General features: G+C 45.5%; 1 protein-coding gene across 2 annotated transcripts in view; it reads left to right on the top strand.

Moving 5' to 3' along the window:
• The window catches only part of WDR4 (WDR4 tRNA N7-guanosine methyltransferase non-catalytic subunit), a 104030-nt gene that overhangs the window by 49665 nt on the left and 26852 nt on the right, over nt 1-27513 (top strand). For both annotated transcript variants that reach the window (XM_085620753.1, XM_085620754.1), the window contains exon 6: nt 25498-25558. In XM_085620753.1, the coding sequence (XP_085476879.1) occupies nt 25498-25558 (61 nt within the window). The remainder of the gene's footprint in view (nt 1-25497; nt 25559-27513) is intronic.

Below are 27513 nucleotides of genomic sequence, written 5' to 3'. Positions count from 1 at the left end.
AACCCTAGACTTTGTCTCCCGAGAGCACCGGATTTGCTCACCCACAGACTCTGGCCCCAGCCAAAACCGTGAGTCTGCACCTGACAGCTTGAGTTAGAGTGGCCCAACACCACAAGGAGGTCTCCCCGGCGATCCTGCCCTGAGATCTGGGCATCTCTGACCTGCCTTGAATCTCAAAGCGAAGCCTGAAGCCCCTTTCTGGAGGATCCCCCTGACCGCGACCAGTGCTGGTAAGAAAACCAGACGCCTAGAGACACCCCTGCACCCCACACCTCTCGGCCTTGGGTGGCCCAACCGACAGTGTCCCAGCGTCCCCAGGCATCCCAACTTACCTCTCCAACCTGTGGTCACCTCCAGAAGATCTTCGTCCCCGAGCCTGCAGTCTTTGTTGCAACCAGAGAGTCCCTATTGAAATCAACAGGGCACCCGATGCCAAAACAGCACCCTGCAACCAGCCGGTGCTGCGGGTGTACTTTGGATTCTAACTCGGATCCCCCTTTGCCCTGAGCCCAACACCAGGAGCTTTGCTCCCACAACCTTGTGGCCTGCTCGTGAACAGCCTCCAACTGGAGGCCCCCTATCCCCCATTGGATAACATTGAGCCTCAGCACTAGGCCGCCCTAGTGCCCCTGAGGGTTTTTCAAGAGTACATCCTTGACCCTGGGGGAACCCTGGTTCTAACTCAGGAATACCAACACCCACAAACAAGTACTTACCTTCAAACCTTCAACTTCATTTTTCTCCATAGGAAGACATTGACTGTTTTCCATAAATTGATCTAAGTGTGGAGTTGGTTTGTATGACGCACTGAAACTGCAAATGTACAAAATCTGATTTACTTACCTTTTCTCTAGAAAATGTCCAAGGGTGATATCTAGGCATATCAGACTGAGTAGAAAAAGTAACTTAAAATGTAATGTAGGATGTAACATACAAAGTAATCTTTAAAGTAACTGAAAAGTAATTTTGAAACATTTACTTAACTGTAATTCAATCAACTGCATTTGAACCTGCATTCAACTGTAAAACATTGCATATGATTTTGCAAAACGTTTACTTCACTTACCTGCACCAGGCTTGGCTTGGTTCTATGAATAAAATAAATTCATATTTTTGATACAAACAAATTTGGTCTGAGTTCAGTCATTGAGTGTGTGACATCATTTGCTGCCAGAGTGTGTACAACAAATGCTTAACACTACCCGCTGATACTGCTAGCCCACACTACCACAAATAGAGAGTAAAGTTCTATCTGCTTTTACCTCTGCCTACCTTTGGGGTTCTACTGGACTCTGGACACACTATACCTCATTTTGGTGTAGTATATACAGAGGCAGCTTCCTACAAACGCTATCAGCGTCTTCCCAGCATTCGATGCCGGCTCAAAACGTCTTGGTGGTGCAACGTCGTTCGACGTCGAGGCACTCATCCCTGTCGGCGTCGACACATCAATCTCCATCGGAAAGTCGCTCAAATTCTATCCGTTCAGGATTGCAGTAGAGTTCACCACAGGAGCCTCTATCAACATCGAGCAACTCCATTTCTCTGTCTCGTGATGGGCAGACACAGAAGGGGGCACTGCAGACAGCGGATTCTCCTGCACAGCAAGAGAACAGAAGACCGAGATCACCTTCTGTGCACCTATCTCCCAGATGGCTGTTACCATTGCACCACTGGCAGAAGTCTTCTACAACGCAAGTGCAGCAACCTCTGGACTACTCTAGTCCTCTGCACAGCTCGCCTCTAGCTCGCTTGGTACAGACCTTTCTCCTACTAATTCTCACAGAGGTCGGTAACGTTCTTGGACAGCAACTCCATAACCATGAAGGAGGTCCCTTGCATGTAGCCTTCGTAAAAGACATAGATCACCTTGGTGATCCTCATCCTCTATGCATTCTTCGAAAAGGGACTATTCTTCCAACTTCATGGACAGGCCACCTTCGAGAATCTCCCTGGTGGATATTAATACCTTCCACAAGGTGCTGGCTAGAGGGGCGCATAAGTTGAATATGGATATGCCCACTTCACAACATTATCTTCTGTTATTTTTTAGACTTTGCACCAAAGGTCAGTGGCAAGACCATTGCAACCTGGGCTCCTTCAGCCGGTCATGGACACCTTCACGCCGGCATCACTCAAGACTGCTCCTGCGAGGATCTTGAAGTACAAGCCCCCAGAGCAAGAAGCACAGTTCCCGAGGGCGGATCCTTCTCCGAATTCCATAATTATGACAGCTGCAACAAAGACGCGTGCAGTAGCATCCTCTTCAACGGTGCCTCCGGACAAAGAGAGCAGAGCCCAGGACTCTTGTGGAAGGAAAGTTTGTGGCACCTCAGCTTACTTTTTGAAGGTATCCAGTGCTTCGGCCCTCTCAGGTCGCTATGATATGGTCCTATGGGATTCTTTGGAAAGATTCAAAGACAAGTTGCCCAAAGAGAGCGTCGTCAAGACTTCGAGAAATTTCTCCAAGAAGGGAGTTTGGTGGTGAACCAGATGATTATCGCTGCAGCGGATAGAGCAACTCTATCTGCGCATTCCTATGCAGATAGAATATGTGCTAGGCGATCATCCTGGCTCCGACTTACTGCACTGAAGCCGGAAGCCCAGCAGCGTATTCTAAACCTGCCTTTTTCCGGACATTCTCTCTTAGCACACACGCGGACAATGAAATGACCAGGATGAAGACAGAACTTGCTACTCTAAAGATTATAGGCCTTGAAAAGAGAAAGGAGTTCTGTCGTAGAAACAGGCTGTACGACTGCGGGTCATTTCATCAGAGGGTTCAAACCCCTCAATGGTCACAAAGGCAACATCACCACCAGCCCAGAACACTCTACCAAGGGCTTTGCTCTTCCCCTTGTAGCGGTGCCCCACACCAGTCCTCTTCCTCGACGAAGACTCATACGAATTAATGAGCAGTCGCTTTCCCTGTCGCCATGACCCACTCCAGTGGGGAAAGTATTGCTAATCATCTGCAAGAGTGGCGCAGTATCACAAGAGATAAATGGGTATTGAGTACGCTCTAGAATTGGTACTCTCTTTGGTTTTGCTGTCCACTTCCAGCAATCACTACAGTAAAATCCACATGCCACCAGCTGCAACTACTGTAGCTAGAAGTAGCCACTCGCCTATAAAAATCTGCCATAGAGGAAGTTCCACCCTCTCAACGAGGGAAGGGAGTATATTTAAGGTACTTTCTGGGGCGAAAGAAACGTTTGCAAAGCAGAGTTCAGACCTATATTAGATCTACGCTTTCTGAACAAGTCCATCCGAAGAGAATAATTTTGCATGCTGGCTCTCCATCAAATATATCCTCACCTTCAGCAAGGAGACCGGGTGTGCTCGATAGATCTTCACAATGCATATTTCCATGTACCAGTCTGCTCACGCCACCAAAAGTTCCTGCGTCATGGTAGGGGCCAAACGCTACCAGTAGAAAGACCTCCCTTTCGTATTGAAGTTGGCCCCTAGAGTATTTATCAAATGCAAGGCAGTAGTAGCAGCTGCGCTACGCCGTCTGGGACTGTTCATTTATCCTTACCTCGATGACTGGCTCCTGAAGAGTTAATCTCTGCAGTGCGTAAAGACCCAATACTCCACCGGTCTAACTTTGCTACAGCGGCTGGGCCTTCACGTCAACTTGACAAACTCAGTTCATCAACCTACTCAAAGGATACACTATCTTGGTGCGGCACTAGACTCCAATGCCTGAATAATTTATCCTTCGGAGGAGAGACTTTCATCTAGCACTCTGAAGTGCAACCAGCTTCTTCGCAGTCTTCCACCGTCAGTCCGGCAGGTGCCTCTCTCCTAGGGTCAATGGCATCTTACATCTTTCTTGTTCCCAATGCCAGGTTGAGGATGCGACCCTTGCAGCAGGATCTGGAGGACAATGGGTATCAGCGGACGGCTTGATGGGATGACATGGTCTTCCTTTCCCAGCAGCAAAATCTTCCATTCCGTGAAGGACTCGCCAAAAACATCTCTTGGTGGGAGTCCCATTCCATCAGAACTCCAACACAATCTCCAGGATTGGGGATCCCACATCGGCCCTCTTCAACCTCAGTCTGTGGTCGACCAAAGAGCAGGAATATCGCATCAATATGGTGGAGCTACGGGTCGTGCATCTAGCCCTGAAGGCCTTCTATCCAGCCCTGAAGGCCTTCTATCCCTCCATCCCTCCATTCAAGCCAGCTCCATATTAGCCCAGACGGACAGCACGACCACAATGTACTATCTAGACAAGCCGGAAGGGACCCGATCTTGCCCCTATCCTTGGAGGCTCAGGCGATCTGGCATTGGTTTCCGGGCAGACAAATTTCAATTACAGCAGTCCACCTGCCAGGAGAACAAAATACTCAAGCAGATTCCCTAAGTCGTCACTTCGAAGATGAGCAAGATGGGGTTCTGCACAACAAGGTGGTGGCAGACATCTTTCGAGAATGGGGTCATCCAAGTATCGATCTCTTCGTGGACGACCCCAATAAAAATGGCAAGACTTTGGGTCTATATATTAACCTGCCAGGGACAAAAGGGAACACCCTTTTGATCGATTGGTCAGGGGACTTTTTGTACGCTTTTCTGCCACTTCCTCTTATCCTGAGGGTCATAACCAAGCTCTACCACTCCAGCGTGAGGATAATCCTGATCGAGGCAGACTGGCCATGACAGTGGTTGTACCCCCAACCTTCTACATCTCTCGGAACGTCCACACAGGAGGCTTCTGTGCAGGCCGGATCTCCTCCAAACTGAACGGGAGAATCCATCCTACTAACCTTCCCTCGCTGAACTTGGCTGTATGGCTTCTGAGTTCATACAGTATGGCCACCTAAGACCTCCTCAGGAGTGCATGAACATTTTAAAAGAATCAAAGAGGCCTTCCACAAGGCGTTCTTATGCATTTAAATGAGATTCTATATGTGGTGTGTGCAAAAAGGGTTCCAGCCGACTCAAGGGCAAGAGGAGGTAATCTTACCATATCTTCTGCATTTGGCCAATTCAGGTCTGCAGTTTGCTTCCATAAAAGTCCACCTTACATCCATTACGACATATAGAAAGTCACCCTCCCAACCATCTATCTTCAGGTGGTTAAGGATTTTTTGCAAGGGTTAAAGGGTTTTTCCCCCAATCCGCTCCCCTTCTCCTCCCTGGGAGCTCAATCTGGTTCTCTCTAAGCTCATTGGGTCCCCCTTTGAGCTGATTCACAAAGTGACCCTGCCATACCTCACATAAAAGGGTAGTAATGAGAACCCACCCTTCTTTCCTACCTAAGGTGGTGTCTGACTCACATTAGTCAGTCCATTTAGCTACCCACTTTCTTTTCTAATCCCACCACACCAGCTGAAAGGTCTCTCCATTCTTAAGACCTAAACAGAGTCTTAAAGTTCTACCTGGACAAGTCTAAGGCTATTAGGAAGTCTGATCGCTTGTTTGTAAATTACGGTTCCATCAGAACAGGTTTCCCAGCCTCTAAACGTTCCTTCTCCAGATTGATAGTGTCGTGTATAAAGCTGGCTTACCATTTGTCTAATAAGCTCCTTGTGGACACTCCCAAGGCTCATTCCACAAGAGGAAAGGCAGCTACTGTGACTTTGCTGCACAATGTCCCCATCAGTGAGATCTGCAAGGCTATTCGGAAGTCGGTGCATACATTCACAAGACACTGTTGTCTTGAATCAGATACGAGAGCAGACACTCAAGTAGGCCAGGCCTTTTGGCAAAATGTATTCCAATTCTTAGACCAGCTGCTCTTGATTCTAAATAATTTGTCCGCAGGAGTTCAGGATGGGCTTGCTATTCGATTCAGTGCTTATGACTATTGATGAGGATCCCCTGGAAGAGAAGGATAAGTTACTTACCTGTAATCCTAGTTCTCTTCCAGGGGTATATATAAGCCATAATCAACCCACCCACCTCCCTGGACAAATGATAAACCTTTAGTTTGTCCCTGATCTTCGGTCTCCGCAAAGAACAACTGACCCCACTGAGGCATGATGGTAGGATGGAGGTCATGGCTGCCTTAAAGGCACTGTGCCAGATTTCTTTAATTTACTATGCAGCCTAGGGGCTAACGATGCCTGCTATGTTACATTGCAGCTTCAGCAGTTCATTAAAGAGTTCAGGTGTCTCTTTGTCCTCCTATTTTTCTTCGTATGTGTGTGCATTAAAGAATTAAAAACAATATAGGTGTGTGTGTGTGTGTGTATGTATTCGTGTGTGTATTCGTGTGTGTATTCGTGTGTGTGTGTGTGTGTGTGTGTGTATTCTACCAGTCCTGGTTCAGAGGTACGTAAAACAGGCGCTTACTCCGTGGGTGATATCATCAAAGAAAAAACGCTTTATTCCATCTTGTTGGCTACACGCGTTTCGGCGGTCTTGCCGCCTTGTACACTACAACAAGAACACTGCCATACTTACAAATTTAAACTTTACACCACGGCACAATTTGACCTTGTTGTCATGGCAACCCTCTACTAGACATAGAAAAAATTCCTGTTACAATGAAACAGTATTCTTAATGTTCTGACATAATGCCGTTCAAACAAAAATGAAAAACATATGATAAATACAATCTTGTATATACTTGACTCTGTATATTAGTGCACTCTTAGGCACAAAATCTCAGAAGCAGATTGAGAACATATACATTAGCATTCCTCTTTTTATACCCAGCTCTTATTCAGTCTCGTGACTGAGTGTGATGGAGTAATATATCGTACCTGGATGTATCATTAGGTGTTGTGTATTAAGTCGAGTAACTAGTTACAATACTACTAATGCATCTTAAAGAGACAATTACTAAATTACTAAATGAATCAACCCTAGTAGGTATTGTTAAGTGTCTACATATATCTCAATCTGTTTTACAAAAATAATTGTAAGAAGATGGTCGTATTGTTGTCCTGGTGACTAAATAAAAACTGATATATACTTATCAGTCGCTGCTGAGAGCTGCTAAGTGCGCTGAGGGAAACGCCGCACCGTTCCTGGCTGAGCAAACGGAACCGCAGACCCTGATTGCTTTGGCCAGCAGTTAGAAGCGGTGAGAAGCGGTTGGAGCCAAGCACGGCCGCCGCTGAGACCGGGTTCCGACGGTCTCTCGGATTTCCTGGGCTACAGTGAGGAGGGTAGCAACGAGCTAGTGAGCGGGTCAGGAAGCCAGGAGGCTTCTTCCAGCCGGTTGCAGGCACCCGTTTCCCCCGCTGGCGGGGGAAGGGGGTGCAGCTTGCCATGAGTGCCGTGAGTACCGCTGAGAGTCCTATGGTCTCAAACGGTATCGGCGTCTCGCAGTGGTGGCATTGTCTTTCAAGCCACAGTGAGGCGGTGAAGCGCGACGGTGGCAATTAACCAGCTTGTACCCGGCTTTTTCTCCCGCTGGCCCCGCTTGGTCCTGCTTGGCCCTCATTGGCCCTCATTGCCCCCTTTTGGCTCACAGTGTGATACAGTGTGACACTCCAAGGGAGCTGCTAGTGTCCAGCAACAGTCCCTCAATCTCTGCCTGAGCTCCTTTCTCAAGTCTTGGGGCCAGGCGGGCAGAGCGGAGCCGGAGTGGAGTCTCCCGGTCCCGGTTCTCTGTGGTGGGCAATACAATTTCGCCGTTTCACAAATCTTCCTGGACCCTGGTGCCTCCGGTGCTCGTCTGGACTGCGGGGAGCCTTTGGTGTACTAACTGCCTGCTGGTGGGACTGCGAGGACCAGCCTGCACAGCGCCAACACCATCGCCGCAGCTGGGGCCTCTTCCCGCCCGCTCCTCCCACTTGTGCATTAAAAGACTCGCGGCCCCCGCTTGCGGGTGCTGCTCTCCGTTTCACAAACCTTCCTGGACCCTGGTGTCTCCGGTGCTCGTCTGGACTGCGGGGAGCCTTTGGTGTACTAACTGCCTGCACAGCGCCAACACCATCGCCGCAGCTGGGGCCTCTTCCCGCCCACTCCTCCTCTGGCCCATCCCACTATTTATGTACCCCGCGCACACGCGCTAGCGGAATGCGTGCGGGGCGAAGACCGGGCAAAGAGCGGGCCGTTTGAGGCAGTTCGAGAACGGGCGAGCTAGGGCCTGGGCCACTCCCCATGCTAAAGTCCCCACACATCAGTCCTGCAATTGTTACTCGGGTTTATGATGACTACCAGAGAAACAAGGCGTAAAGCTTCACTAGCCACTGTGAAGACAACCGGTACCCTGGACACGTATTTTGCCAAAGCGGGGTCCCTTCTCATCGATGAAATCACCACCTTAGAAAAGCGAATTTCGCAAGAAATTGACTGGGTCAGGAGATCCTCCTTGGGACCCCTTGCTCATGTTACTACTCCTGAACCAACGCCTGATTCCTTGTCAACAGTTACAGGAGGGAAAACTGGCATGCCCGCAAATTGCTCTGCCACTTATACCATTGACTGTGACATCTCTACAACCGCCGAGCTTAGTATATTATCCCTCCCAATATTCAAGGCCCCTCCACCTCAAACAACTGCTGAAATAAGTGTTTCTACTATAAACACAATTACTGACGGGGTTCACCAGCCAGTGCAGTCGACAAAAGGAGGGAGGGAGGGAGCTATCCCGAAAAGGAAAAAAAGGGCATACACTATAGGGGGAAGAAAACCCAAGATTCCAAAACCTAATCCTAAGGGTGAGGGCAACCAACTAGGTACAGCCAACAAAGGGCCAATACCAGGGCCATCACCCCCTCAGATCCCGGTTAAATCCCCCCTCGGCCACAGTGTTCCAGTGGGGGTGGGGGATTTCACTCTCTTGGATATTCGTATTCTTTTGAGTGAAATGCTCGCCCCCCTGGAAGGCCGCTTAGCAAAAATGGAAGCCTGTCTACTGGACTTGCATAAGGGAATTTTACACCTGGCAGCAGGTCCAAGAGCGTCCTCACATGAAGCACATGGGACAATCGTTGGGACTACTCAAATCTCTACTGAGTTAATCACTGCGGCTCCCACCTTGTCAACAGCCATTCCCTGGGAAAATACCACCAAACCCCCCCCCGTCACAACCCGTCTCTGTTCCCCTCTCTAGGCAATTGCCTTTCACCAACTGCTAGGAGGTCGAAATTGTTCGACCCAGCCCCTCCATCAGGCCAGGAGAGACCATCAAATGACATAGTTAACTGCCCATTTCGGTCAGCTAGCCCCTATAACTGGCGAAAAATAGTCAATTTGCCTCCAGAGGCGGCAGCCTACACTGTGATTCTGAAGGGGGTACCCGTGCTCCCCGGTAACGCGGGGGAATCTTATAACTCCCTACGTAATAAGGTCACCAGCTGGTTAAATGTTCACAGGCCCCTTCCACCCAATTTAAGAGGAGAAATCCTTATGGTCAGAAGGGTTCCATGGGTTGGACACACCGTTAAGAAAAGTGTGGGGGATTGCATAATCGTAAGCTTTAAGAGTCCGCAGGTCGCGCCCTATATTTGCAACTGGTTTGGGAGTGCGGGAGCCACATCTATTCAATTGGTTCACTTGTCATACTTTTATCCCAATACAAAGGATTTGATTATGACAAGGGACGAGGGCTGGACAAAGGTGGGATTTTCTGTTGATGGGCCCAGAAACAGGCCCACTAGTAATGTTATCACTACTCATGGCAACTATATACACCCTAATAGGTACAGCTGTCTTGACCACGTAGATTGACCATATAAGGGTGCATCCCCATGCTACACCCAAGGCACCACTAGTAAATCTGTGGGACAGGGGACGGTGCGGGGCGTTATAGAAATAATTACCCGAGGACCTGATACATCTCGACAGGAGAACTTAATTCCTATTAGTCCCCGCGAGCAAGTAATTAACTTACCCCAGAGTCCATCTGATCATATTTTAACACCGCCAGTCCCGCCCGCTCCCAATACAACTCCCACTGTTCCACCCACTTCGGAAGTATCCCTGCAAGAGCCTCTAGTTCCAACACTGGATATTGTAACTGAGAATACTGGGGGACTGGGATTTAAACCTCCAGTTGAAACTCTGAAGGTTCTTTCTTGGAATGTGGCGGGTATTGCCAATAAATTACACACAACTGAATGGGACTCCTTAGTGGGCAATAGTGACATTTGTCTTTTCCAAGAGACTTGGGCGAGGGAACCGCTGCGCAGAGTAGGATATGCCGTTTTTGAGATTAAAGCAAGTTGGTCTGGTAAAGGGAGGCCTTCAGGTGGTCTGGCGATTTGGGTAGCCTGTCACACTGGGTGCAATGCGGAGAATGTACCTACGTTCTCGCAGGACATACAGTGCGTTCTACTCAAGTGGCCTAATGCTCTAAATCTGGCAATTATTAACGTGTACTCTCGTCCAGTTAGTGCAGCCATGGAATCACCCACACTAGACGATCTTTCGTCTTTTCTGGGCCAACTTCCAAATGACTGCAAGATAGTGATAGGCGGCGATTTTAACTGTCATTTCGAACCTTTGGGTGGTCTAAAGGAAGGTGCCCTTACTGCTGAAGACGACTTTTGGGGTGTCCCGCCGTGCCAATCCCCCCACCCCAAATCTTGGTCTCCTCTCGCAATACAAATCATGTCCCTAACACAAAATTTTGCGATGAGGGCGTGTAATGGTCGCACCCCTTCTGACATCCCTTCATCATGCACCTTCAACAGGAAGGACCATGAAACGCGGCTGGATTACATTTTTGTAGACACTAGTCTTTGGTCCAAGGTCCAGGATTTCAGAGTGATCGTAAGAACGGACAGTGATCACAATGCACTCCTACTGGATATGGTGCATCCTGTATGTGCCGTTGGATCACCTTCCACTGAGCCCAGTGAGGATCCAGGGAATTTGGTTCTCAGTTCTAACAGACGCAGGGTTAAATGGGGGAAATTGGCAAACTCCGAAGAAAGCTTAAGTAAAATATATCAGCTTGCCCTCCCCAAGCTAAAAGAACTGGATGCACTAATAAATCAGCCTAGATTCTTAGATTTTAATGAGAAGCTAGCCCAAATTCACGTAGACCTAGTGGGAGCCTTGGGTGAGGTTTTTTATCCTGTGGCACCGCTATGGAAGAAAAAGACCCAAACTCCAACTTGGTACAATTCCTCCTGTAAAAAGATTAAGACAGAACTAATAAATACAATAAAAGTAGGTTCTGATAGGCCCAAGGTCACCGAGCTCAGAAGGAAATACAGGAAAGCTATGGAATTAGCAAGATCGGAATGGGATTGGAACAGATGGCAGGGTCTCTCCCTAGCACTAGAAGCGAGGGATTTGAAAAAATTCTGGTCCCTGGTAAATACTGGCACAGGGGAACCTAAAGCTGCGGTGGAGCCAAATATTGCAGCTTCCGTTTGGGAGGCCCATTTTGGTAAATTGTACCAAGAAACCTCCGAATATGCTAACACTGTGACCACTGCTGCTCCACCCAATCCTGTAGTTGGATTGGAATTTACCCTTGGCGAGGTGATCAGTGCAATAGGGGGTCTGGCGACGGGGAAGGCCCCGAGTCTCGACAGATTGCCTGGTGACCTTTTTCGTCATCACCCAGAGATCTGGGGTCCTTACCTCCTCATTCTTTTTAATTCCATCGTGGGGGGTATGGAGATCCCCTGTACTTGGTTGGGGGCGGAGATAGTGCCTATTTTCAAAAAGGGCTCTCCTCTTCTCCCCGCCAACTACAGGCCGATCAGCCTCATAGATGTTTCACAAAAACTATTTTCTTGCCTCCTTTTGGACCATCTTTTAGACTGGATGGAGGATAAGGAAATCCTTAGCCCCCTCCAGGCTGGCTTCAGGAAAAAAACGTCCACCATGGACCAGATCTTCCGCCTTGTTCTCCTCTATTGGAAAACCGTGAGGATTGAGGGTGGGAGGCTGTACATGGTGTTCGTGGATCTGAGGTCAGCCTTTGACCTAGTCCCTCGTAAGAAACTATGGGAGGTCCTAAAGGAGCTGGGTGTTCCTACCCATTTATTAAATACCATAATTAGGCTCCACGATAACAACTTTGGTCAGGTGTGGGAGGGATGGAGCGCTGTCATCTAGGTTCCCAGTCCTTAGAGGGGTAAGACAGGGTTGCGTTTTGGCGCCAACCCTGTTTTGTCTCTATGTTAACAATGTCATATCCCATCTTGACAATATTGGGGACAATGACGCTCCATCTTTGGCGGGCAGGAGGGTACCTGCTATTATGTTTGCGGACGATACCCTCCTGCTCTCAAAATCCCCGATGGGGATTCAACGGATCTTAGATGGATTTGGTCTTTTCTGTAGACAATATGGTCTAGAGATCAATACTGAGAAGACCAAGTTCATGATATTTAATCCCTCACCCAAAACCCGACCTAATCCATTACTGAGCTCAGTAAGACTGGAGAGGGTAAAAACCTTTCAGTATTTGGGGGTAACCTTGCAAGAGAACTTATCTTGGGAACCTCAAATAGCAAGATGTCGGCTAAAGCTGTCACAATTGTCTGGGGCAATTCTGAAGGTTGTAAACACTTCTAGTTTCAAACCCATCAGCCCGGCAGTAGAAGTGTATAAAACCCAAGCTAAAGCGGCCGCATCTTACGGTGGAGAGCTATGGGGGCATAAAGCAGGAGCAGACCTTATCACTATAGAAAATAGTTTCCTTAGACGTCTCTTGGCCCTTCCCCGTGGTACACCCCTGTTCCCCCTAAGATTAGATTTGGGCCTTCCCTCTATAGGAGAGGATTTGGAATTAATGCCATTAAGATTCTGGCACAGACTCTGGTCCACTGGCGAGCTCGCGCATTACAGGCAAGAGCTCATTCACGTAATGAATCTGAACCAGTGTGATAGAATCCCGTGGCTGGCTTTTATAAAGAAAGAACTTTATCGGTTGAGACTCCCTGAGTTATGGGAGCTTCCCGAACAAGGCTGCCAAAGGGTTTCACGAAAAAGACTGGTGGAGATATACAAGGAGAAAAGTCTAGCCTCTCTGGTCTCTGCATCTAAAAATGGCACTTTAACCGATCGATTTCTGGATTTTAAAAATTCTTATCACTTTGAAGGTTTTATGGATACTATTTTTCCCATCTTAACTAGAAAACTGTTTATTCAATGGAGATGAGGCACTTTGCCCATTAAAACTTTCACCTGCAAATGGACAATGGACAAAGAGGGACGATAAAATCTGTCCAGGGTGCAGCAACCACGAGGAGGACGAGGTCCACGTACTATTCTTCTGCCCAGCCTACAATAGACCCAGGAAATATTGGCTAGTGCCATTATGTAGAAACCTGGGTATAAGGAGCCATCTGCATTCGTACAGAATACTGAAAACAAGTACTCTTCCCCCATATAGTTTTTGCAGTTGCTAAATTTATAATGGCCATCTGGCAGATAAGGAGAAAATTACTAAACAACTAAACATTAATGATATGAACTGTAATCCTTCCCCGTGATTAGAATTTTTATATAAATGTATTTTTAAGATTTAATGTTTTTATTCAAGTGTCTGTTTGTGATATTATATTGTTGTATCTTTTATGGCCTAACCGGCCGAAATAAAGAAATATTGAATTGAATTGATATATACTTAAGAGAAACCTGTTGTTTTTAGAAAAGGGTCAAAAAATTGGGACAAGCAGCTGGTCATTATAGATGTACATTTAAGGCCTCATCAGCATTCATTCCATTCTGAATGTTGCTGTCCAGTAATATTATATATCTTGATTCTAATTTTCTTAGAGACAGTTGTCTGTGACAAAAAAGGAAAGTTTTTCACTTTTGCCTCCATGGAATGCGTTTATATGTCTTGCGACTGGATATGTTGGATCGTCATGATTTATTGCTCTTAGGTGTTGCAAAATCCGTACGTGTACGGGGTGTATTGTACTACCCACGTACATTTTATTACAAGTACAGCGCAAAACATACACCGCAAAATCCTTTTTGCAGGAATAACTGCCTCGGATTTGAAAAGGGGTATTTCTAAATGGTAATACCAAACTGCGAATGTTCACACCATATTTACATGCTTTGCATTTAGACCATTTAAAAAATCCCTTTTGCGGTTTGAGCCAGCCGGCTCCTATGCCGAGCACAGGTGCATTGCAAACTAACTCTTGGCGCATTGACTTAGCCCGTCTGTATGTAATTTGAAGAGGTTTCGTACATAATCCTCCTATAACAGGGTCACTACGCACCAATGGCCAGTGTCTGTGCAACATTTTACGTAGATTATTGTGGTAGATGTTATAACCTGTAATGAGTCTCGGTAGTGTGTTCATCTCATTGCTCACTTTAAGTTGATTTTTGCGAGCTTCGGTGTGTAGAAGATCTACTCTCTTGGTATCAGCACATTTCGTTTCTGCCCGGTTCAATATCTGTTTATCGTAACCTCTTCCTCTGAGTCTTTGGAAAAGACCACTCTTTGCTTCATTGAGATCAGCGACTGTGCTACAGTTACGTTTCATCCTCAAGCATTCTGCATAGGGAATGCTCTCTATTAATTTCTTAGGGTGAAAACTGCTGGCATGCAAAATTGCATTGCCTGATGTTGTCTTTCTAAAGGTCCTGGTTTGAATCACTCCGTTCTCTATATACAATTCTAAATCCAAAAATTGAATGGACTCTCTACTAGTTGTGAATGTGAGGTTCAAACTATTCCTATTGATATCTGTCGCAAACTTCTTGGCAGTTTCTTCAGTGCCTTGCCATAGAATGAAGATGTCATCTTTATATCTCACATATACTTTCACATTTTCTGACATGGACTTTTGATATTCAGTCATGAGTACTTGCTCCTCCCACCAGCCCATATGCAAATTAGCATAACTGGGGGGGCGAAGCAAGTACCCATGGCCGTGCCTTGTATTTGTTTATAGCACAGTTTATCAAACAGAAAAATGTAGTTATTTAAACACCATTCTGCCATATTCAGTAACATTGATGTGTGTTGATATAGTAACATTGATGTGTGTTGATATAGTTCTATAGCTCTCTTTCCTAGATAGAATTTCATGGCGTTTAAACCATCTTTATGTGTGATGCTGGTGTACAAACTTTGTACATCTAGTGTCATAAACACATAACTTTCATTCCATGCATGATTGTAGATCTTCGTTAGAAAATCACCAGTATCTTTGATGTAGGCGGGCAATTAGCGAACATATGGCTGAAGGAAATAGTCAATGAAGCGGCTGGTGTTTTCAAACAGCCCCCAATAGCTGAAATAATTGGTCTTCCGAGGGGGCATGTAGGGTTTTTATGTATTTTGGGAATGAGATATAACTGAGGAGTTACCGGATAGTATTTTACAAAAAATCCATCTCATTTTTAGTAAGCAGTCCTACACCTTTCCATTCATACAGTGCCGCATGAAATTTTTCTTTTATCCCAATGGAGTGTGTTGAACTAATACGGCAGTAGCAGTTTTTGTCTTGCAGTTGGGTCATGGCTTCTTTGTGATGCATCTCCATTGGCCATAGGACTATGTTGCCCCCTTTATCTGACCAACGCACAACTATGTCACTTCTGTTTTTTTATTTTTGGCATCAAATTATCCTTGTTTGGGTATTATCAAAGTTCGTGGCAATACAATATTATAGTCCTAGGGATAAAATGTTTTTTTCTGTAGGTGTTAACTCCATGTTTGTTAGATTGATTACTGTATTGTCTGTTGCAGCTTGTATAATCATCTGCGTCTGTTTTTTCTGTATGCTGGTTTCCCCGTTTTTTTGCGTTGCATTTGCCCCATCTCCTATTTTTCCTTCTCCTTCTTTTTGATTTACTGATTTTGTCTGTTCTTGCCTTGTAGGTCTCTGTCTCAGGCTCATTATACATTCTAGACGTAAAAAACCGAACTCTTGAATGGGTGTAGGGGCACTGCGATTTATGTTACCAGTTGTTATTCCTTCTGGATCTGATTCCAGTTCCGAACTCAGCTCTGATTCACTTGGGTCGCTCGTGCGCGGAAGATTTTCTACTGTAGAAGATAATTGCTGACGACGAATATTATCGTATTTCTTAGAAAGTATAGATTCTCCCATTGAGATAATCATTTCTATCTCGTTGAAATTTCATGGCTTTCCTTTGTTTTATTATTTGCTCATGTTTCAATACTCTTGTCTTGATTTCGGCCAGGTTTTTCTTCACTTCTTCCTGGTTATCTAATTTCTCCAGTTCTTTATAGATTTGATTTGTTCTTTCTAAAATGTTATCTCGATCACTTGTGGCAAATTTGATCAAAATCTGTAACATATTCCTGGATGATTGCGCACTATTATCTGCCCACATTTGTAACATTGCAGGGTCAGGATTTTCGTACGTAGGCGCAACAATATATAAATATATATATATTCACTTAAAAAACCATAGGTTTCACACATCTTATAGTTAGTTGGACATTTCCCTCGTAAAAAACCATTGAAATTCCCCCGTTATAGTTAGCGCAGGCAACTGTAACTCACGCGACCACAATCCTCTGCTGATGACGTCAGATATTACATCACTGTAATTAGACACCTATTTAGCCATGTCTTATACCATTAATCTTTAGCTATACATATATTTCAAATATTTATTTTTCAGAAAGACACATATGTAATCAGTGATGTAATATCTGACGTCATCAGCAGAGGATTGCGGTCGCGTGTGCGCACGGTGAAAAACCAGAAAAAAAAATAAAAATAAATACATAACTTAGCATTTAAAAAACCTTGCAAATTCACTTAAAAAACCATAGGTTTCACACATGTTATAGTTAGCTGTACATTTCACTCGTAAAAAACCAATGAAATTCCACGTTATAGTTAGATCAGGTAACTATAACTTGCGCGACCGCAATCCACAATGTGTCATTTCAGATGTCATCATTGATGTGAAGAGTGATGTCACTGACCATGTCATGAGTGATGTAATATGTGACGTCATCAGCAGTTTATTGTGGGCGCGCAAGTTATAGTTACCTGATCTAACTATAACGTGGAATTTCATTGGTTTTTTACGAGTGAAATGTACAGCTAACTATAACATGTGTGAAACCTATGGTTTTTTAAGTGAATATATATATATATATATATATATATATATATATATATATATATATATATATATATATATTTAACCTACTGGCAGTCGCCAGTAGGTAGTTATAGTTAGGACCTAGTTTCCATAGCAAAAGCGTTTTTTGTTTGGCGCCGGTTGACTAATCTTTGCAAAATTTTCAAAACTAGTGGGGCGTTCCGGTCAGCTCCTATCTTGAAAGTTTCGGGTGATTTGTCAAGCGGGGGCTGAGAAAAAAGGGGGGTCCCAAAACTCGTTTTCCCCATGTAATTTTCCATAGGAAACCTTAGACAAAGCTACAGCCCGAACTGCTGAACGGAATTACACCAAATTTGGCAAAAAGGTAGCCCTTGGTTCAGAAAGAGTCCTTTTTGTTAAATGGTGTAAATCCGTTCAGTAGTTCCTGAGAAATTAGAAAAGGAAAAAATATCGATATCTAGGGCAGCGGTGGGTTCGCGAACCCTCCCGACCACGAGCTTCACTGTGATTGGCTGACAACATTCCAAACCAGGAAGTGTTGGCATCCATCTTGAAGAACCGAGTCACAAGAAAATAGTAGAAAAAAGATTAAAAAAACAAGAAAAGGGGGCAGGGTAGAAACACCCTGACCCCCTAGGGCTGCTCAGTGGGTCCCACAAGCTTCTTTCTTTTTTTTTTTATAATTACGGCAAAATTAGCGGTGGGGTTGCGAATCCCGCTGAATTTATTTTAAAAAACAAAACAAAAAAAGGGCTTCATTTAAATGAGACCCCCGAGTGGGCCAGGGGCATTGCCCAATTCATAATTTAAAAATGAATGCTTAACTGAGCACATCTATCCTTGTGCATTCACTTGGGAACTAGGGACGTGCACACAGGTGCACTTCACGGAGTCTTTGTCAGCTGGCATGCTGCATGTCGGGCGGCATTCTGCATGTCAGGCGGCATTCTGCTTGCCAGTCTCTTGGCGCAGGCGCACGGTACAGTCAGTACGCGTCTCACTGCAAGTTGGTCCGTGACCAGCGGCTTAGCTGTCAATAGTGCAGCAGGTGCGGTTGCATCGGGCCCAGAGATCTGAAAGGCTCATTGCACTTCGGTATTTGCTGGGTTTGTTATACTGTAAAGGCAGGAGGTGGGGGTATTTTCTTTGCTTATGGTGCATGACACCTTTACTAAGCCATCAGACCAGAGCGGATAAAATGATAATGTGGCTTTGTATAGGAGCAGCCAAGATCACCTTAGCAGCCGCTTGGAAAAGGAAAGAGGCGCCAGCTATCTCTCTTTGGCATTCTCGCCTATGGAAACTGCTTAGCCTGGAACGCATGTCAGACATTTTCAGAGATAACTATAAGAAGTTTGAGTTCAAGTGGGGTCCTTTAGTCGCCTTTCTTTCATGAGGACTACCATCGGCTGTATGCCCCTCCACCATTAGGGCCCGTCATCTATTTCGATTTTGAGTAGAGCTCTAGTATCGTATGTTAATTCAATTGCATGACTACTGCCGCCACCACGGTAGGGGAGGGAGGTGGGAACCGGGGAGGGGTATTTTCCTTTCTCGTTTGTAATTATGTTCACTCTCGAGGGGGGGGACTGTTAGGCGAGGATTTTATGTTCACTTCGTGTGGCGCCTTCCACTTGGAAGGCTTAGAGTTAACCTAGCAGGAAGAAAATGTAACACGTCCAGAGTCGTTGTTCGGACTTTAGGCTGGACAGACTGAGCCCCGTGCTCCGCTATTGTCAGAAGCTGTACCCACCACTTCAGCCTCTCTCTGAGAAAGGAGTTCGACTTAGGCTGGGCAACGTATCTTGTCCAAGCATTTGTTTTTCTGCCGGAATATGCTGTTCCCCTGCGAGGGAAGTTGTGTTGATATTGTTCGGGATTAATTGCTGGAAAATTCAATAAAAATATATTTGACAAAAAAAAAACAAAGATGCAGTAGTGTGCGCAAGGTTATGATACACCACTATTCTGTGAGTGCATCATAGTGAACTAGCGAGGTTTCACTATTCAGGTTGACATGTTTCACGCGATGTTGGTTCAGTACTGGATCCCTAGCATTTCTTCAGGACCAAAAAATATGTTCCCTAGCCCTGAATTTGGGGGGGAATCTAGAGTCTTACTATACTCAATCCCTGATAGTGATACAGTACATCTGTAGGCAGGATAAGGGACAGGTGACGGGCCGCTGACCTGTGCATGGAACTAAACCGCAATAATCTCGTGGTCCCCTGCGCTGACTTTGGGCACATTATGGCCTATGAGTAGAGGTTGACTTACGGATTCGTACTGGGGTGAGCATGACATAAATGCCTAGGATCTACTGTATCACTATCGATATGGAGTATAATAAGATGAGGAAGCGCGACACCCGCAAGTGTGTGTGAGGGCAACACTTCCAAATAATGAAGATCCCCCTGGAACCATAAATTCCAACTGCACCTTTTCTTTAACGTTTCTATACCCTCTCCACATAGGAACAAGTACCCACACTGAATCGACGTGTAAAGTTAAAGTGCACCATGCCGTCAATGATGGAAAAATAAGTAAGTAGATCTTAAAGGCGGGCTGCCACCATGTTGAAAGGTAATGCTGACATTGATGTAAAGGTGGCGTCCTGCCTTTGATGTGTAATTATTTATTTTTATAGTATTGAGACATCGCAGGCTTTAACTTAAAAGATTTAAAGTTAAAGTGCACCATACGGAAGCTAAAACATGGCAAGTTAATAGTAAAAACGGCGTGCATAAAGTAAATGTGTTGGAATGACCAGTAAATAAATAGATGAAGCAGCTTGCCGTGTTGCCAAAAAAAACAAGCATTGGAATAGCCAATAGGTCTCGCCTTTGGGACCTTATATAAGTGTTTAGCCATGCAGCAAATTATCCTGGATGCTGCCCCACCAGGGCATTGGAGCTTTAGAATTGCTACACACTAGGTTATGCAGTCTGATTTAGGAATACAAGCTTGCCTTAGTAAACATTAATGGACACGCCAAGGCTTTTTAACGCACAGACAGAAACACAAGTGGCTCGATGCAAGTCAACCGCGCTATAACATTCTGTGTGGCGCCATCTTGCAGCTGTTTCCTTGATAAATGTTACAAAATCCAGAGTGTGCACCACTACCCCCACTCTGCATGGTATTTTACGACAATGAGGTAATTCTTTATGAAAAATAAGCATGTTTTAGCAAACTATAAGTTATACTCCTTGCAGTATCGTAACTAAAGAATAATCTTGGCCAGCCGTAATGGCTTAAATGTATTAATTACCACGAGACAAAAATACAACTGAAAATATAAATATGAATATATTCCCCGCCTTCAGTGCACTTCAAAAGCTGTCGATCATTCAAGGGTTGGGGGGGCATATGGGAGGCACATCAGCATTAAAGAAAAGGCAGCGCTTCCTAAGGAGGTCAAATGGACTGGTGACTGTCTATATACCTAGAGTCTGTGCAGCATTTCCACGCCATTATTTTCACAAAAACCCACTTAACTGCTCCGGAGTTCCTACTCTGGCATAGCTTGAATTCGCTTGCCGTTATAAAAGTGTTTCTGTGTCTTCCTTTTTTTAAACAAAGCAGGGGAATGTTTTTTTTTTTAGTTTGCACAGCGATATAAAACATGTCATATTTTACAAAGAAGACCTAACTTCCAGAACGTACAGAGTGGATATTCCTAAATATCCGCGTACAAAAGTTCACTTGTATAATAAGCAACGCAAACCTTTTTTGTTATAACAAACAATGGTCACAGCAGAAATGCACAATGTTTGTGGCAGAAACTGCTCCAAAAGCTATGAATACAATTGACCTGCTAGACAGGTCTATCTGAACTTACGCACAGACACCACAGACCCACCTTGCATTGTGTAGATTGTTTAACATTGCCCCGGGACTTCCGGTTCAGAGGGAAGCAGACTGGTTTCCTGAAGCGCCTGCCCTGATAGGTACGTTTGGTACAACCCCCAGAAGTTCTTAGGTCGGCTGCAGGGGTGAAGCAACTCACTATATAACTCTGATTGAGCAAAGCAGGGGGATGTTTGCATTCCTTTTAGATAAACATGGTTGTGACACCGCTTTGATTAATGAGGCAATGACACTCCTTTGTTAATGAGCTTCTAACAGTCTTCCGTGGAAAGAAGCAAATGGGGCTGCATACGGATGCCAGCTAACATAATTAAAGTACTAGAAAATACAAAGTTACTTAATCTTGATTACTGTCTCACAAATGCAGACATTATTTAATGCCAACTTTCAGAGAGCATTGTCCGAGACATTCACTCCTAAACGCTAAGTACTTCCAGTTTACACAAGCAGGGAAGGGAAGGGGGGGGGGGTCGTTGCAGGGCGGTGCAGGACGGTCGACCAGCCATTCCCATTTTGAGCTCACATCAAATGCCCCACCCTTCAAGCGGGCAATAGCTCTCCTGGCAAAGAGATTTGTTTGCAGTGCATACATCGTATGTATATATTTTTTAACAACTGGGGTACTGGGTTTGAGTCTCGGCATTGGCTTTTCCCGTGCAAGTCTTGGTATCGGCTCTCCCCGTGCCTAAGTGATTTGCCAAGAATCACAGAATGTGAAGCCAATGCCATAACATGACGAGCTGCTGACTTTGGAACAGACTTTGAGTCTTGGCACTGGCTCTCCCAGTGCCTAAGTGATTTGCCCAAACTCACAGAATGTGAAGCTGATGCTGAGGATCTCTTGTAAAAAAAAACCCAAAAAAAACAACATAGCTAAAGATGATAAAGGATGCCACAGCGTTTAAAAAAAAAAGTGATTAAGTTGAGCCGCGGCCTGTGGGAAGAAACAGAAGCAACAGGGCTTGGGAGGGGTCTCTGCATTAGCTCTCCCCATGTACAACTGATTTGTTTAGCCAAGGCAATCGAGGTAACTGGTGTATTTACTGTTAATAAAAAAAGCTGTGATTGCCGTGTGTTTTTTCAAAATGCTATCCTCGTGCGAGTCTCTGCAACGGCTCTCCCTGTGCCTAAAGGATTTACCCTAAATCACAGAATGTTAACCCGATTTCGTAACATCCCGAGCTGCCGACTTTGGAACTGGGGAACCGGGTTCGAGTCTCTGCATCAGCTCTCCCCTCATGCAAGCCTTGGTACTGGCTCTCTCCATGCCTAAGTGGTTTGCACAGACTCACAGAATGTGAAGCTCAGGAACTAAAAAAAAAAAAGCAACAAAAGATAATCGCTAATGTTGAAATAAAAAAATGATTAAAGTGAGCTGCGGTCTGTGGGAAGAAACGAAAGCAACGGGGTGTCGGAGGAGTCTCTGCATCGGCTCTCCCTGTATGTAAGTGCTTTGCTTTGTTTGGCCGAGGCAATCGAGGTATCCTGTGTATTGCAAAAAAAAAACAGCACTGGATTAGCAAGCCATGGTGGGACGCACAAAACCTGCACCTGTATCCTCTGAACCCGGTGAGCAGACCTGGTGGAGCTGCGGCGCTACAAGGGAGCCCAGAGTACGCTTGGTGGTGCGTGAAGTCCTGAGGTGAGTGGCAGTGAGAGGCGCCAATTTGTGGTGTGTGTGTGCTGAGCGGCGCTACCTCTACCGGCTGACTCGAGCGGCCGTGAAAGTGAAACCGATCGCGCTAAGGACACGATAATTAAAAAAAACATATGGCGCCGGCGCCTGTAGTCGCTGAGGGCATGTCTGGCATTTCCATTGCGGGAGCGAGCAGCAAGGCGGATAATTAACAGATGGCTCCGCTGCTCGCTCTTGCAAGGGAAACTCCAAACATGCATGAGTGCCCATAGACCGCAGTGCAAACATGCACGAGTTTTAACAAAATTGCTGAGTGATGCCAAGAGTTCTCTCTAAGCAACGCTTGCGCGCTGCGTAGGCGAGACCTAAACACGAGCAGTGCTGCCCGTCCAGCGGAGGGGGGGGGGGGGGGCCCATTGTGAAAGTGAAAGCGCATATAGCACGCTGAAAATACAAAAAAAAACAAACGGCTGCCATTGCTAAAGCTGGCGTCCCACCAGTGCTGTTTAGATTAAGCAAGAAGTTTTCCCGAAGGGCTAATGCAAGCTATACAGTAAGGACACACATAAAAGGGCCAACCCTGATGGGACGTTACAACAGAAGACATAGAGGTCAAGTCCATACCTGAATACAGCATGCCTCACAGAGCAGCGCATGCATGCCCAGGCTCGACCTAGAATGGACTTATTTTACTTGGGAAATGAGCCAAGAATAATTTTTGGGTGATTTTGGTAGTTTGTCTTCTATGAGTTCATAACTGGAAGGAGGTGATCGAACCATTTTTGATGGATATGCCCCTTCTCCTTAGCACTAGGATATTCCTAAGAGCTTACCAGATTATTGCAGTGTTTGTATCTGTTGGCCTATAGTTTACAAAGTTAGCTGATCATCTGCTGTATAACCATCTGAATACTGTGGACTTCGACTGGGCCCGACTTCATCTCCCTCTTTGTCCAAAGCATCGTCTGTGGCCGTGCACCATACAGGCTCTGTGCAGGACCTGTGGAGCATCAAGGACAACTGAAGTATCTCCCTTGGGGTGAAGAAGTCACTCCCCTGCAATTGCAGGCACCGTAACACAACTGACCGGTCTGCTGATCCTGAGCTCCTGCGTGCTCCGAAGGCTTCAGCAACACAGGAGGTGGGTTCCTATGTTCCTTGATGTTGAGCTACCCTCTCACCAAGTCTGAGGCCAGTATCCCTAGTTGGGACTGCATAACCCTAACCCATGTGCACCGCGTACATTTGCAAGTGCATATGCTTCTTGGCGTTCCCCAACCAAGTGCATTGGGCTATCGATAGCCCCAACCTCTGCGCACATTTCGTACAAAGGACTTCGGCCTCCTCGCACTCTGTGCCCTGCAAGCTGTTACTTTGTGAAACTGCTAGAGGTCCCCTCGCGACTCCAGTGCTTTTGGCCTGGAATCCATTTAAGGGACAACACTGCTCTTCTTGGGCTCTCCTGGTTGCTCCAGGCCTGCTCTGACTCCCCTTGCTGTGGTGAGTCCCCTGGTCCCTGCTGGGCCAGACCGTAACCTTCTTTGACCTTTGTGGGTTGCCGCTGCCAAGGCTTGTTGGTGCTCCCACCAGACACCGACCCCTCAGCACTCGATATCTTTCGTGGGACAGCTCGTATCCGGCTCCCGGTCGTCTTCGACATCTCCTGGTCCATGCAGCTGTAAAGTCAAGGTCTCCATCTTCCCACCTGAAGCACCCGACATCGGTGGGCATTAGTCTACCGAGCCCCTAGTCACTCCTGAGTGACCCAGACTCTGTCCCCTTTGCTTTCAGGTTCCTTCAATGAAGAATCCATCTCTTGGTTCCACCTGACACTTTCCAACAGTGAAATTTCTCTGAAGACTCCCAGTGAGAACGACAGCGGTTTTCAACGCCACTTCAGCCATATGCACCCGCCTTCCCTGGGATAGGTAACTCTGGTACTTCGGTATCCACGGGTGGGGTGGCTCTCCAACCTTCTATGTCCCAATGGGTTTTCTCATAATCCACTGGGAAGGGTCTTTAAACTTTAAAACTGCAACCGTGACTCTCCCATTGAATTGCATGTAGCACGCGGTCGTGTTCTCACACTGCACAAGTCCTCCGTGGGGTCCCCACTTACTCACCTTGGGTGGTTCCTTGGGGTCCAAGTGATTCTACATCCTCTAGACAGTGTCTTGACTCGAGTCGTGATTCTTATACCACTATTTTAGTATATGGTTTGGTCTCCCCCAGGAGCCCACTGTGTATTAGTGCTACTTACGATCGTTTCTGTGCTACAGTATTGTGTGCTTTGTGTTTATCTGCGTGTAGCAGATACTGTGAGGTATTTAAGGTGTGTTATAATAATAAATATATATTCCTATAACTACTGTGTGGTTCTCCTTTCATTTAACCAATACAATAAGATTACATTCTGGTAAAACAAGCTGCTTAACATTCCTTCAAGACTAAGCCTGACGGCTGCTCTCCACAGCTACCACTTGGATAGCTTTCTAAGGTTATCTTTGACCTCTTAAATCACCATAAGGGTTGTTTGGACTGGTGCAAGGTGCCCACTTTAGTTAGTGGACATCATATACCAGGCCAACTTCTCACAGTTCCGCATGAGTTACTTTGGTTGACCGAGCTCATCTTGCCCAAGGAGCGGAGACAGGCAGCCATTCCTCAAGTCGCTGCTTCAGGAACATGACAAATGTATTGCCTTGAGCAGCTGCAGTGAAGTCGATGGGCTTCACAAATGCCAGACCATTAAGGAAATCAAACTCAAATGTCAGAAAAAGGAAAGATGTAGCAATAGGTGATGGATGCATTTGGCAGGCCTGAAATCACAGAAAGTGAACACTTGATTGATAGAATAATATGTTCATTTTCTTGGCCTGTTCTCAAAGCCTGAAGGCTAGGTAGGATTTGCGGATGTTACAGTTCAGGTCGCAGTTTCTGTGAATACTTGTTCTGAACATGCGTCCGTCTTCTAATCGCTGTTTTTATGACGCGGGTCTGCAATCTTGACATTGAATTGTATTTGTGTGCTTTCTCTGTAGGTTTGTCACACAGGTCCTTGTGCTTCCATCTGCTCCAGATCTGCTGGTGTCGACCTCTGGGGTGAGTACAAGGGTGTTTTTTCTGCAGCTGCAAATTTATTGTTCAGTTAAAAGGAAGCAAAGGTGCCACTTTGTTTCATAGAGAAAATGCATAAGGTTGTGATAGACATGCGACTCGCTCTTTCTTTCTCTCTTCCTCTTTCTCTCTTTCTCTCTCTCTCCATCCCTCTGAATACATTAACATTGCTTACACAAACCCTCAGGCCGCCTGCTTTGCTAAAATGAAATGCACAAATCCTGCCGAAGAGAACCTTGATCACCGCATGCAAGAAGTAGAATCTTCACACAACAGGTCACACTTGAAGAGATCCAGCAACATCCTGCCGGCTAAAAGAAACATACAGCCCGCTTCACTAAGCACAACAAACCCATCTCCTTTTGCGCTTAGAAAAAATGCAGATATCAATGGAAATGATGCACTGAGGAAAATTGTAGGAATTCAAAGTTTGAATTTATGGTGGGAGAGCTGTTAAAACAGTCTATTGCCTGGAAGTAAACATTGGTTTTATGTGAGGCATCCTGAGATTGCAAGTTAGACAAATAGCAAGTATTTCCTCCGAGAATATTCTTGTGATGTGCGAACAGTAGCAAAAACAATAAATGTAAGAAAAATTTGAAATTCATAAGCTAATTTAGTTAAGATGCAAAAACACTAAGGATTAAACTGACAACACTTAAACTAATATGGTGTGTGTGTGTGTGTGTGTGTGTGTATAAGTATATATATATATATATATATATAATCTACTGGCGGTCGCCAGTAGATAGTTATAGTTAGGACCGTGTTTCCGTAGGAAATCCGCAACATTCTATTTGGAATAACTTTGGGGCCGGTTGACGAATCCTCGCGAAATTTTCAAAATAGGTAGGGCGCTCCGCTCAGCTCCTACCCTGAAAGTCTTGGGGGGATTCGTCAAGCGGGGGCTGAGAAAAAGGGGGGTCCCAAAACGCGTTTTCCCCATGCAATTTTCCATAGGACCTTTAGTCTAAGGTACAGCCCGAACGGCTGAACAGAATTACTTGAAATTTGGCAGAGAGGTAGTCCTCGGCTCAGGGATGTGCCTTTTGCATATATGGAGTCAATCTGTTCAGTAGTTCCTGAGAAAATTGCAGTTAAAAGCACATACATATCTATAGCCGCGCACCGTGGGAGCACCCTAACGTGCGCGAGCGTAATTCCGATTGGTTGTTACATGTCAGTCAACGTTCGAAGCGCTCGAAATCAGGAAGTGTCGGCCGCCATTTTGTTTGTTTTCAGTGCGAGAGTGAAAAGGAAGGTGGCGAACGTGAAAAGGGGGCAGGGTAGAGAGTTCCTGACCCCCTAGCCTTTGTCAGGGGGTCCCTGAAGGACCCCGAAGGCAGAAAAAAACATTTAAATTTTTTTTTTTTTTAAATCGCGGGGATGCGCACACCGTGCGCGCACGATGAAAACCCCCCCAAAAAATAAATAAATAAATTTAAAAAAAATGTAATATGTAGTTTATTGTAAAATAAATATATAAAAAAATAATACATACATACATAACTTAGCATTTAAAAAAACGTACAAATTCACTGAAAAAACCATAGGTTTCACACACGTTATAGTTAGGAATTAGCATTTTAAAAACCTTGCAAATTCACTTAAAAAACCATAGGTTTCACACATGTTATAGTTGGGTGGATATTTCACTCGCAAAAAAACAATGAAATTCCCCCGTTATAGTTAGTTCAGATAACTATAACTCGCGCGGCCGCCACTCTATCACAAGGATGATGTCATCAGTGATGTCATGAGTGATGCCACGGACCATGTCATGAGTGATGTAATATGTAATATATTTTTTTGTGCATGCGGATAGTGTTGAAACAGGCGGAAGCTAGAGCTTGAATCTGTGGTTGGAAAGAGAGGGTGCTGTAAATTTTGTATACCTAGGTTCTTCAGAGTTTTTGAGGGAGGTCAGGCTGAGGCACATT

Source organism: Triturus cristatus, chromosome 8 (assembly GCF_964204655.1).
Source record: "Triturus cristatus chromosome 8, aTriCri1.1, whole genome shotgun sequence".
Classification (NCBI taxonomy): Eukaryota; Metazoa; Chordata; class Amphibia; order Caudata; family Salamandridae; genus Triturus; species Triturus cristatus.
Note: the sequence above shows the minus strand (reverse complement) of the source record. Positions and strands in the feature narration are given on the sequence as shown.